Source organism: Drosophila ananassae, chromosome 3L (assembly GCF_017639315.1).
Source record: "Drosophila ananassae strain 14024-0371.13 chromosome 3L, ASM1763931v2, whole genome shotgun sequence".
NCBI lineage: Eukaryota > Metazoa > Arthropoda > Insecta > Diptera > Drosophilidae > Drosophila > Drosophila ananassae.
Genome location: NC_057929.1, coordinates 17,779,561 through 17,791,888, shown reverse-complemented (window position 1 = coordinate 17,791,888; position 12,328 = coordinate 17,779,561). Strand labels below are relative to the sequence as shown.

Here is a 12,328-nt window from a genome sequence, read left to right as displayed (position 1 = left end):
AACTTTCGGTTTTCAAATTAGATAAGATCATCAAGTCTATTTTTTAATATTTTTTATTTCACAACAGACATCACCATTCTTTAAATCAAAAATGATACATTTATAAATTCCTTAAAATAATCGTTAGCCAATAATGGAATTTTTACAAGTCAGCCTTCTTGACAAAAGCAACAAAGTCTTCGTAGAGTTGCTGGGGCAGTTCAAAGGCCGGGAAGTGTCCTCCGTCCCGGTGGTGGGTATTGTGCACCAGATTCGGGAACTTGTTGGTCAGCGCAGCCTCCGGGACGTGGGTGATTTCATTGATGAAGTGGGTGCAGCCGGCCTTGGCCTGGATGGGCAGCGAATCCACATTCAAAGACATCTGCTTTGTGATCATCGACTCGGAGTATAGGCGCATGGAGGTGGTAATGGAATTGGTCACATAGTAGATCATCACGTTGTCCAGGAGCTGGTCGTAGGTGAACCTCTTGGTGAGTCCGCCGTCGGGAAGCTTTCGGTACTCGGTGTTCGTCCAAGTGGAGAACTTCTCGAGTATGTAGGAAGCCAAGCCTACTGGGTTGTCGATCAGGGCATTGCCGATGGTGTCGGGCTTGGAGGCCTGGATATGGGCATAGCCCATCTCCTCCAGAATGGTGCCAAATAAATCACCTAATCCCTTGTAGAAATCGCTGTACTGGGAGTCTACAAACCAGCTGGGGAAGACGGAGGCCAACACCAACTTAATGCTCGCCAAGGGGCTGTTGTTCGTGCACATGTTGGAGTGGTAGCCTAGCACGTTCTCCGGGAATAATGAAGCCAAATTGGAACCAATAAGGGATCCCCAATCTCCGCCCTGAACCAGGAACTTCTCGAAGCCCAGGCGAAGCATCAGGTTACGCATGACCACCGCCACTTGGGCCACTCCGAATCCAGTTTTAGAAGAGCCCTGAAATTAATTTGGATGTGAGGATTGTGGGATTCGGAGGACGGTTCTGTCTTACCTGAGACCATCCATAGCCCGGCAGGCTGGGAGCAATCACCTCAAAGACGTAGTCGCTCTTGTCACTGGGAGTGGTCAACAGTGGTATGAAGTCGTAGAACTCCCGAACGGTTCCGGGCCAGCCGTGCATGAGGAGCAGGGGCAGAACCTTCTTGGGGGCCTGGCCCTTCACTTGGGTGGGCTTGGCATGAATAAAGTGAATTTGCAAGCTTTTTTTTGCAAATTAGAACTCGAGGTCAGTGTTTGGGGTTAATGTGTGGGTGGTCACAGAAAACTTACCCTTGGATCTCGGTTCGGAAGTGGTCGAATTTCTTAAGATACTGCTCCCTCTTGTCCCAATTGGCCAGATAGGTATCCCTCCAGTATTTCACCACCTTGGCAAGCTCCTTGGAATTGAAGCCATATTCAAAGCCGACTCCTTCCAGGGGCTCCTGGGCTTTCAAGGGGCGGCTTAATTGGTTCTTCAGATCTTCAATTATCTGGAATTAATAGTTTTAGATAAAAAGGGAGGAAATGTGGTATATTGTAGACTTTTTACTCTTATCAATTTCACAAAAAATTTATGATGATTGTTATGTAGCTATCGATCATAGGAATCAATTATAATTCTACTATTTTTTTGTTCACTAGAGTTTCTAGTTTTTATTATTTTTTAATTTATTTTTAATATATTACCTCTGGCTTCACGCTAATGTCAAAAGGCAAAATGACCGTGGCCTCCTTCACCGACTCCCTTGACTTTGGTCCCCAGAAGGCCTTATTGTCCAGATCGGGTCTCTTGCCCGGAGCGTGCAGATCCAGATAGTTCTTATATCCGATGGCCGCCAGCAAGGCGAGTCCTCCGACCAGGAACCGCACCCAAATATTTGCCATTTTAAAGCTTAATTCCCAACGGCCCAACCGCTCGATTTCGTTGACTGAATGGAAATAATTGTATTTTTGTAGAAGATCCGCCGAACGAAAACTTTTGCCGGCTTTTGGATCGCATGTGGATCGTAGTAACAGCTGCACTGCAATGCGAGCATGACAAAGCACAAACTGAAAGCTTTCGGAGCGAAACTCATGCTTAGAATACAAAAAGCTTTGAATACAGGAGGGGAAGATGATCAGTCAGTTTGTTTATTTATCAGCACTATTATATTTCAGGTAAGCGTTATTTAGCGTTTATTTCATGCCACAGTTCAAAAACAACAAAAATTTTTTTTATTCCTTTGAATGGTCTGTGTGGATTTCTTCCTGGTATTTACCAATTATAACTTATTTTTATAAATTTATATATAAATATGAAGTATACCACATTAATCGGGTCTTTTCAATAAGATTTTTATTTTATTAAAATACATTTTTTAATTTAAACAATATATTTACATAGATTGAAGAACAAATTGAAACGTTTTTAGACCCTTATTCAAAAAATATTTAGAAGTTGGCTTTTTTAACATAATTAATAAAATCATCGTAGAGCTGTTGGGGCACCTCGAAGGCGGGAAAGTGGCCTCCCTCCGCATGGTGGGTACTGTGCACCAGGTTGAGGAACTTGTTGGCCAAAACCGAGTCCGGGAAGTGGTTGATTTCGTGGCGGAATCGGGTGCAGCCAGCCTTGGCCAGTATGGGTATCGAGTCAACCTTGGAAGAAAATTGATCCTCGGTCGCATATTCCGCATATAGACGCATTGAGGTGGTTATGGAGTTGGTGACATAGTAGATCATCACGTTGTCCAGGAGCTGGTCGTAGGTGAATCTCTGGGTCAGGCCGCCATCCGAGCGGCCCTTGTATTCCGTATTTGTCCAAGTGGAGAACTTTTCCAGGATGTAGGAGGCCAAACCAACGGGGTTGTCGATTAGGGCATTGCCAATGGTGTCGGGCTTGGAGGCCTGGATGTGGAAATATCCCATCTCCTCCAGTACGACTCCGAGAAAGTGGCCCAGTCCCTTGTAGAAATCAGCGTACTCAGTGTCCACAAACCAACTTGGGAAGAATGAGGACAAAACCAACTTTATGGATCCCAAGGGACTGGAATTCATGCACATGTTGGAGTGGTAGCCGAGAACGTTTTCCGGAAACAGTGCCGCTAAATTGGATCCAATGGCGGAGCCTGCATCTCCGCCCTGAATCAGGAACTTTTCAAATCCCAGACGAAGCATTAGGTTTCGCATCACAACGGCCATCTGGGCCACCCCGAATCCTGTTTTGGAAGAACCCTGAAAAAGATGTTTTAGACACTCAGATGATATATTATATAGCTTACCTGAGACCATCCGTATCCCGGCAGACTAGGTGCTATCACCTCAAAGACGTACTCGCTCTTATCACTGGGAGTGGTCAATAGAGGTATGAAGTCGTAGAACTTCCGAACAGTTCCGGGCCATCCGTGCATGAGGAGCAGCGGTAGGACCTTCTTTGGCTTTTGGTTCTTTTCCAGATTCGGTTTGACATGGATAAAGTGGATTTTCAAGCTGCCAAAAAAATGAAAAGGTTAAATTGGTTCAGAGTGACATATATAGTGTATTAGTTTACCCTTGAATTTCGGTTTGGAAGTGATCAAATTTTTTGAGGTACTCCTCTCGTTTGCTCCACTTATTAAGATAGATATCCCGCCAGTATTTGACCATTTTTCCCAGTTCTTTGGCATTGAAACCATACTGAAAACCAACACCCTCCAGGGGCTCTTGAGCCTTTAATGGACGACTTAGCTGGACTTTTAAATCAGCTATAACCTGTCAATAAAAGAAATTATATTTAATTTATAATAATTTATTTTTTTATCTTACCTCTGGTTTTACACTAATATCAAAAGGTAGAATGGCCTGATTCTCCCGATATGGTTCTTTTAGTTTTGGACCCCAGTAGGCTGTAATGTCCAGCTCAGGCCTTTCGCCCGGAGCCTGAAGATCTTGGTATTTCTTAGAGACTATGGCTGCCAGCAATGCCAGTCCAATGACCAATAATCCCATAAAAATCTTAGCCATAGTTAGACAATCTTAACTTTCGACTGTTAATGTGAGCTGACTGATTAAAAATGATTTTAGTTTTCCAAAAAACCGGCAAAGGAAAGCTCAGCCGGCTCACAAAGTTTGTAAACAATGTGGATCCTAAGATACACATTCCACAGCAACGCAAGCATGATTGGACAAAAATCGTTAAAAAGCTTTATTAATTAAATAATATCAAGGTATGATGAGATCGAAGTCTTTAAATTAAATAATATAAAAAAAGATGGGGCAGTTTGTTGATACTGAGATATTAAGTAATAATTGTGTTCAGTAGTTTTGCATTTTGATTTTAAATCAATCAATACTATATTTCTATAGTGCTAGAAGTATAATAGTTGATCTAGTATTCAAGTGCAAAATTGCACAATTAATTATTATGTGATTATTTACAATTAACAATTACAATTTAAAATGTAAGAAAAAGTAAATACAATTTGCATAGAAAATGATTAAAATTTCCACCTAAGTAAAGTTTCCCCATCCCCAAATGAAATCAAACATATTTAGTTTAATAATATATTATAAAAACAATTTATATATTCTCTTCGCCATGCAGACCTAATTTCCTCACAAAGATGGTGAAATCATTGTACAACATCGCCGGCATTTCCAGAGCAGCAAAGTGGCTGCCCTGCTGGAAGTACATGGAGTGCTTCAGGTTGGGGAACTTATCCCTCAGCTGCCAGTCCGTAACGGAGGGCAGATCGAACCGGAAACGGGCACAGCCCATTGGCACCGGAGTCTGAACTCGGTCCAGTTGCAGGTCTCTGTAGGTCTTGGACACGTTCTCCAGGTAGAAACGGGCCGCCGTGGTGGCCGAATTGGTGAGGTAGTAGACCATTAGGTTGTCGAGCACAGTCTCCAGACCGAATACAGTGACAATGGCTCCAAAGTCCTGCTGCAGGCCGGGATTGGTGCAGGTCTGGAACTTCTCTAGTATGTACGAGGCCAAGCCTACCGGGCTAGAGGTCAGAGCCGCTCCAATGGTATCGGGCTTGGTGGCCTGAATGTGGAAGTAGCCACTCTCCTTCAGAAGCTCCAGGTATTTCTCCCACACCGGGAAATGATGGTCCACAAAGAACCTTGAGGGCAGATACTTTTCCGGGTAGAAACTGGCGTAGATTCCCTTCAGGATGGCCAGGGGAGAGTTAAGAACACACATATTGGAGTGGTATCCGATCACGTTCTCCGGATAGAGAGTGGCCAGATTGCTGCCAATGATGCTGCCCCAATCTCCTCCCTGGACGAAGAACTGTTTGTGGCCCAAGCGGAGCATCAAGTTGCGCATCACAGTCGCCATTTCTGCAGCATTGAATCCGGGACGTGTGGCAGGCTAAATCAGGAAGTATTGATTAATATTTCTATTGGATCTTTGGACCATTTCATGCTTACATCAGACCATCCGTAGCCCACCAGGGAGGGAGCCACCACGTCGAAGGCATAGTCCGAAATGTTTTGATCCTTGGTCAGCATGGGGATGAAGTCGTAGAACTCCCTCACCGATCCAGGCCAGCCGTGGAGCAGGAGAACTGGGTAAACATGCTTCCTGGCAGCTGCCTCTTCGCTGGCTTTTTCATGGATGTAGTGGATGTTCAGACTGTAAATAAAAATATAAAAGTTTTAAATAAATTGGATGATACTAAGATTAAAGTCCATTTAAAAAAATTACATGTTAACTTACATCTAAAACTTTAGGTGGATATTATGGATATTAAAATCTAGTTTTTGTCTAATTTTTGGGAAATTTTAAACCCGATAATATTCAAAACTCTTTTCTATTGCCTTGATTTATATTTGTTTCAAAAAGTTGTAAATTTTAAAAATCCCGTTGATCATAAAGTATATGAAAACTGGTATGAATATGGTAACAGGTTGCTTACATTTTTTTAAATATTACTTTTGAAAGTCATTAAAAAACAATTTATCTGTTTTCTCTAAAATGTAATTTTTTACAGTGAAAAAAAAAAAAAATTTAATACTTAAATAATAATATGAAATAATGTATAAAAAATATATCAAAATAAATGGGTTGTGGAAAGCCGGTAACATACCCCTGAATCTCGGTGGTGTACTGCTTAAGGGAGTTGAAGAGCTCCTGGCGCTCGTCCCACTTGGTTAGGTATTTCTCCCGCCAATATTCCACAAACTGCTCCAGGGCGTAGGTGTTGAATCCGTACTCGAAGGCGATGCCATCCAAGGGCTCCGTCAGTTTCAGAGTGCGGTTCAATTGCTGGCGCAGATCGTCGATCTCTGCCTGGGGAACGTCCAGCTTGAACTCATAGATCTTCGTGTCGGGCTTGTAATCCTTCTCCTCTCCGGGTCCCCAGTAGGTGTTGTCATTAAACTCCGGCTTGGGCAGGGGCTTGACGAGATCCGTGAACACCAGGTAGCCGTAGCCACCGAGCGCCGCGAACGCGGCCACAATCAGTCCAAAGACTATCAGGCACTTCATCTTGGAACCGAAACTGCAATTAGCTATCGCGTCTAGAATTTCAATGCGCGCTCCCCCACGCCGATAAGCAATACCTTTCCCGATCCGAACCCGAATCAAAACAAAGACGAGCAACGAAACAACCTCTCTATCGAAATGCCGCTAACGAACTGACGGTCGGTAGATTCGAAAAACTGCCGCAAAGCTCTATCAAAATTCACTGTCACCGGCTTATAGTATATGTATATTCTGTAGTATTTATAAATTCAGTTTAGATAGCACTACGGGGCGCTGGCTATCAAGTACAGTGGGTCAAATGTTGCCGAGTCATGAGTAAACTTTGATCTGTGAACTACTTCCAGGGGCATGCCAATGGTTCAACGGTTTGCTCAAAAGTTAAAACTAATTGCCTTTTAGACGACATTGTGATAATTTCACCGCTAATGATACGAAGAATGTATAATTTAATATCTGGTCAACAATTTCTGCTATTCATACTTGTAGGAACTAATTTTCGGGATCTTATGGATTTAGGATCTAAAATCTCTAAAACACCTTAATATCATTCATGGCATTTTCTTGGTTGTATGATAATTGTGGCCTAAAAATTATTTATTCTATTATGTAGGTAATTAATTATGTAAGTAACTCTAACTCTATTTTTATATCTATTTCTATAATATCTGTTTATATTTTTTTGATTTATATTCAATAATTATAATTAAAAATGGTTAAGTTTGTCGCTCAAAATTGTTAAAAAAGGAAACATTTTGGGTTTAGTTACAAGTTTAGTTACAAGTTAATTACAAGTATGTTAAGGTACTCCAAGCTCTTAAATAAAATATTACATAATAATCATAATATACTTTAGTTAATTTATGAAATTTAAATTTTTTATGTAAAAGTTATGAACAGAAATGCAGGATCTTTTAATTAGGTACGGATTGAAATGATGGAATTTATAAACAGCTTTAATGGAAATTAGGCAATTAAGTCTTCCCTTTTTTGAACTATTTAAATTTAAAAATTATTTGAAGTAAGCCTTTAATAATGCATGTTATGAACGCCTTGCTCCCAAGGTGCCCATTGAGGTTCGTCTGCCTTTAATCAAACCCACGTCTGCACCTTAAATGGCCCATTGATTTGGAATCGAGATACGCTGACCCACACATTGGAGGAACCTCTGCGGGTATTTGTGAGAGAGACTCCTTACTCCGGGGAGTAGCCCGGACGACTTAAAAGTAAGCATTATCTTATCGAGGCGCACTTATTTATGGGAAACCGCTTCACCGGCAACCGATTGTAAATCTCAGCCCTTCAGCCACTCTGATGATGTGGCTGGAAAAAAATGAAACTGAAAAGCTGAATGAAAGATCAGTAGGCCACGTGGATACTATACACAAGAATTTGGAGTAATCCACAGACTCATTTATTTACACAATAATTTAAACAATCCAGAGAAACAGAAACCCACATCATGTCCGGAGCAAATTGTAATCAGAAAATTAAACTTTGGATGCAGTCCATGGATGGATATCGTATGCCGTGCAAGGTGGATCGCTTCCATCCCCTGGCCACCATGCTCCGGGACACGTACCGCCAGATCAGGGGAAGATGGAACGGCCGCATGAAGCTCACCTTCGATGGGCAGCAGATTATGGAGTGGGACACGTGCAATTCCCTGGGTCTGGCGGACGACGATCTAATAGACGTTTACATTGCCCGCTACGGCGATGGCCCCAAGTGACCAGATGGGCCTAAATTTTTGTAGTGTTTTTGATAAATTACAGAACTGAGTCAACGAACTTGGCCAAGTGGTTGGGCTTTGGGGTAGCTCTCTGGAGGGTAGTTGGGTGGTCAGTGGGTGGTTGCAGGAAACTCTTTGTGGTTTGGCAGGCGCCATGCACTTGTCATCATATCAAAGCCAAGTCGCCGCTACCTCGGATAATTTGTATAAATTGTGAGGCGAAACAATTATGTTGTCGACATGCAAGTACACGAAAAAATATAAGTACGAAGTAATTATAAAGTTCAAAGGTGCCAAAGAGGACACAGCAGATGCAACAGTATTTAAAAAATGTTTCTTTGCTTTAAAAACCAAAGATACTAACCTTAGGAGCTTTTAAAATTAAATTCAAAGCACATTTTATATATAATTCTACCTACCAGTATGTGGTTAGTTTTTAAAGAAATAATTCAATAAAATCTCTAAACAATTGTGTATAATCTTCAATTTAATAAATTTAATCTTAAGAATATCTTATTATGATAAAATTTTTATTAGACCAAGTTCTTTTAATATATAGAATAAATCTATATGAACAAAATATTGGGGTTGTAATATAAATTTATTTTAATAATATGAAATAAAGATCTAGTTTTTTCCTCTGCAGGAAACCCATCGAAGGGAGAGAGAGGCCCCAAAAACACCACAAAAGTGCCGCCAAACATGCAAGACAAAAACCTAAAAAAAGGGGGCGTAGCCTAGTGGCAAAAACAATTTAAACAATAGGATGAGAAATGTAATTCGAGTGAAATTAACGCAATTACTGTGCCGCAGCCAAAGGACTCCATTCACTTCCGATTCTGTGTACTCCGCCGATGCACCAAAAAACCAAAAAAAAAATACAAAAAGTTTGCTCGCGTGCCGCAAACAAATCGCATTGATACCAGGAAGCGTGTCAAAGCTGCCACCTCCAGGGAAGGGGAAAAACAAGAAAAATACAAATAAAATATAAAAGTTCCTAGCCCGGAACCCAATCGGTGGCCATTAATGCCCTTTCTGGCTGGCTAATTCCCATTTTATTGAGTGCTCGGGAATGGAACTTGACTGTTCCAGTTACACTTCAGGTTAAAGTTTGGGATTTTTGCTGCCCGTGGCAACCGCCCACCACCGGGCCATACCTGTCTAGTGGGCGTGGCCTTAATGTCCGCAATTAGCTTTTCATTCTGTAAACACGCACTTGTCGTAAAGTCCATTGAACCTGGGACCAAATTGATTTTCGTTTGGGCAGGCCGGGCAAAAGTAATTCAGTTGTAACTGAAAAAATAACAATATTTAATACCTCCATTTAATACCCCTAGTCCTCTGTAAGAAAAACAAAAAGTATGCCATTCCCAATTACCACACGCTGGTTGGCCATCAGCATATTGGCCACATGGAATATTTTGGGGGGCTTTGGGTTCTACGCCTATGTTCTGGACTCCTATGGTTCGTCACACGAAATGGAACGGAAGAGGAACCTCTTGATAAGTATTATGAATATTTTGCTTTAGTAAATTATCCAGAAAATCACGAGCGACGAAAGTTCCAATATCACTTCTATAAGGGGCACATTAACGACGAAGTTGTGATTGGAGTGTCAGTGGTAATGCTCTCTCAGATAATATCAACTGTGATTCTGGGTTATGCACTTAAGGAGGTATATTTTTAGACTTAAATGTAAGCTTTTTATTTTTAATTTATTTATTAGTCAAGGAAAATGAGTCTACTCTATGGTATACTTTTTTGTGCTCCCTTTACCTTTGCCAGTCTGCCTATATGGCCAATTGCTAGTAAGTTAGTAAGTTTATTTTTAAAATATTTCATTTTTTCTTCTATAGTCGTCCATACTGCTCTGGCTCTGGGGGCTCTGAGTTTCGTTTTTAGCTGAATAAATGGAAAAATTATATGTTTTCTATAAGAAATAAACGTTCTGTAATGCCTAAAAGATTGCTATTTTGTTTCATTCATTCTGTTATTCTGTTATTCTGTTCTGTTATTCTGTTTCATTCATTCTGTTATTAAGTTAAATTCAAAAATATTTCAGTCTATAATTTTTGAAAATTTATTTTGTTGGGGTTTGATTCTTTCCTTTTTTGCTAAAATGTTTAAGCTTTATGAGTTTTAAATATTTATTTAACACTCTCTTTTGGCGTTATCCGGGTTTCTTTAAAGTATGCTTAAAAGTATGCCAACTTTTTAGATTCCCAATTATAAGAAAAAACCAAGCTTCTTATTAAATTTTAATAACTTTAATAATTTTAAGTGAATGAAAATATTCTAAATCCTAGTCGACATTATCCCCAACTCCTGGCCATTCTCCCTGGGCATCATCCCACACTGGAAACTCATTCTTCGAAGGTACTTCATTGCCAGCTTCCCCAATTTCAATTTCGTCATCGGCAGCCTGGCAGGTGACGTGTCCCAGCTGCAAATTGAATTTAATTTCTTGACATTTTTCTCTCATTTAAATAATTTTGTACGAAGTCTCACCCAGCAGACCAAAATAATGGCCAATATTGTCGCAAATATTGATTTCAGCAGCATTTTTCTGTACTTCCTCGCCGTTCGACTTCTGTTTGCCGACTGTTTTCCTGTTTACGTGGCTGCTGCTCTGTTTTTAATCAATTAAAGTTCATTTAATATTTATATTTGTATTATTTGTATTTATTTACAAACCCTCGGCCTTATCTGTAGCGGTGAGCATTTTTTCAGTGAACATGTAATGAACTGCAACATACAATGTCTTGGGATATTTGGTTATTTAATTATTTATTTATTAAAGAAAATATAGATCTACAAAACGAATACTACTTAAGATCTAAGCTCAGATCTGAAATCATAGGCCTTCGGCTTATTGAATGTGATAATTTTGAACTATTTCTTCATAAATATTATAGTGTTTGAAGTTGGATTAAAATAAGTAGAATTAAGAATAAATAGGAATTATTGTAAATATTTAAGAATCAGTTCTTCATGTTTTGGCTGTTCATGTTTAATGCTATTTTAAATAGTAGGAGACGTGAGTACTGAATGTTAAGCCTTTAAAGGCTTTGAACAAAATTATAATTTGATATTGAATTTGGTTGGTTTTAGTTAAAAAATGTTTTTTTTAAATTGTAAGAGGTATAAAATATTTCTAAATATTTGAAAAAATATTTACATGTGCAATTTTTAATATATTTTTATATAAGAATCAAAATGATTCCTTAAATATTTATAAAAAAAAAATAAATAAAAAAATTTGTTTCTTTCCTGAATAATCTTTAAGTATATTTGAGAAATTTTGTAAAAGTCTCTATATAAATCTATCAACGTCTCTGGAACCCCGGCTCCTATTGCAGATTAAGTTGCATTTTACGACTTTTGGGGATACCCTGTCAGGGGATTCATTTTCAATCAATCTACCCTCCTGGTCTACCTATAAAAGAGGCTCCAGTTTTTTATTCCATATCAGTCGGAAACCTGAAGCCCTGAAAACCAAAACTACTAAGATGCAGTTCACCATCGTACTTGTCCTGTTGTGCGGCATTGCTGGCTCCATCCTGGCCCATCCGATGCCCGAGGACGCTACACCACCTCCCAAGTATCCCCTTAATCTCGAGGGCGGGGGTGGTGGTCAGAGGGGTGACGGATTCGGCTTCCATGTTTCAGGGAGTGAGAATGTCTGGAGGAGCGACAATGGACGCCACGAGATCGATTTGAACGGAAAATACGGCCAACATCTCGGAGGACCTTATGGAAATTCTGACCCCCAATACGAGTTGGGAGCCGTCTACCGCTTCAGGTTCTAACCCAAAAGACCACATTGTATAATCTGATTAAGTGTGAAATATAGCCATTATCAAATATAACGTGTGCCTGACCATAATTTCAATATCTGAATTGCCATCAGAGTCCTTGGCGTTGTTTGTTTACCCCGGAACATGCGGCTAGATATTTTTTGCTCAAACTCAGGCCGGGTCACAGATGATCTTGCATTTTGGCTAATTGTCGGATACATCTTGTTTGGCCATCTCCGTTGGGTAATAACAAATTACGATGACAGGCGGTCTTAATGAAACCTGCCAAGACAAAGTGTGTTTTTTGCTAATTGGATTTATTGCGTAAACTGTCGAGAGAACCTTCGATGGAAATTTATCATGCCTTACCCGAAAAAAAT

General features: G+C 40.1%; 7 protein-coding genes across 9 annotated transcripts; 3 read left to right on the top strand and 4 right to left on the bottom strand.

Annotated features, from left to right (window-relative positions):
* Positions 1-35: 35 nt before the first annotated feature.
* Positions 36-1,923, bottom strand: LOC6496579 (juvenile hormone epoxide hydrolase 1). The gene is made up of 4 exons (XM_001961156.4): positions 1,655-1,923; positions 1,259-1,458; positions 981-1,188; positions 36-925 (listed from the first exon to the last, which is right to left on the bottom strand). Exons 1-4 carry the CDS (start codon positions 1,850-1,852, stop codon positions 143-145), a joined length of 1,389 nt encoding a protein of 462 aa, XP_001961192.1. The 5' UTR covers positions 1,853-1,923; the 3' UTR covers positions 36-142.
* A 363-nt stretch (positions 1,924-2,286) lies between these two features.
* LOC6496578 (juvenile hormone epoxide hydrolase 2) lies at positions 2,287-4,010 on the bottom strand. The gene is made up of 4 exons (XM_001961155.4): positions 3,752-4,010; positions 3,498-3,697; positions 3,229-3,436; positions 2,287-3,181 (listed from the first exon to the last, which is right to left on the bottom strand). Exons 1-4 carry the CDS (start codon positions 3,947-3,949, stop codon positions 2,399-2,401), a joined length of 1,389 nt encoding a protein of 462 aa, XP_001961191.1. The 5' UTR covers positions 3,950-4,010; the 3' UTR covers positions 2,287-2,398.
* Positions 4,011-4,475: 465 nt separating this feature from the next.
* Positions 4,476-6,597, bottom strand: LOC6496577 (juvenile hormone epoxide hydrolase 1). The gene is made up of 3 exons (XM_001961154.4): positions 6,025-6,597; positions 5,366-5,570; positions 4,476-5,306 (listed from the first exon to the last, which is right to left on the bottom strand). Exons 1-3 carry the CDS (start codon positions 6,423-6,425, stop codon positions 4,506-4,508), a joined length of 1,407 nt encoding a protein of 468 aa, XP_001961190.1. The 5' UTR covers positions 6,426-6,597; the 3' UTR covers positions 4,476-4,505.
* Positions 6,598-7,774: 1,177 nt separating this feature from the next.
* Positions 7,775-8,209, top strand: LOC116654694 (small ubiquitin-related modifier 3). Its single transcript, XM_032450373.2, has one exon. The coding sequence runs from the start codon at positions 7,882-7,884 to the stop codon at positions 8,149-8,151; it is 270 nt and encodes an 89-aa protein (XP_032306264.1). The 5' UTR covers positions 7,775-7,881; the 3' UTR covers positions 8,152-8,209.
* Positions 8,210-9,393: 1,184 nt separating this feature from the next.
* LOC26514549 lies at positions 9,394-10,118 on the top strand. 3 transcript variants are annotated; one of them, XM_032450691.2, is made up of 5 exons: positions 9,414-9,429; positions 9,489-9,615; positions 9,681-9,826; positions 9,878-9,959; positions 10,008-10,118. In XM_032450691.2, the coding sequence occupies exons 2-5, from the start codon at positions 9,513-9,515 to the stop codon at positions 10,055-10,057; spliced, it is 381 nt and encodes a 126-aa protein (XP_032306582.1). In that variant the 5' UTR covers positions 9,414-9,429; positions 9,489-9,512; the 3' UTR covers positions 10,058-10,118. The 3 variants fall into 3 exon arrangements, with proteins under 3 accessions (XP_044571286.1, XP_014764025.1, XP_032306582.1); XM_044715351.1 differs by having other exon boundaries at positions 9,394-9,429; positions 9,489-9,826; XM_014908539.3 differs by having other exon boundaries at positions 9,400-9,826.
* A 284-nt stretch (positions 10,119-10,402) lies between these two features.
* Positions 10,403-10,792, bottom strand: LOC6496576. Its single transcript, XM_001961152.4, has 2 exons — positions 10,660-10,792; positions 10,403-10,594 (listed from the first exon to the last, which is right to left on the bottom strand). Exons 1-2 carry the CDS (start codon positions 10,711-10,713, stop codon positions 10,454-10,456), a joined length of 195 nt encoding a protein of 64 aa, XP_001961188.1. The 5' UTR covers positions 10,714-10,792; the 3' UTR covers positions 10,403-10,453.
* Positions 10,793-11,614: 822 nt separating this feature from the next.
* Positions 11,615-12,037, top strand: LOC6493989 (diptericin A). The gene has a single exon (XM_001961151.4). It carries the CDS (start codon positions 11,661-11,663, stop codon positions 11,958-11,960), a length of 300 nt encoding a protein of 99 aa, XP_001961187.1. The 5' UTR covers positions 11,615-11,660; the 3' UTR covers positions 11,961-12,037.
* Positions 12,038-12,328: the final 291 nt, after the last annotated feature.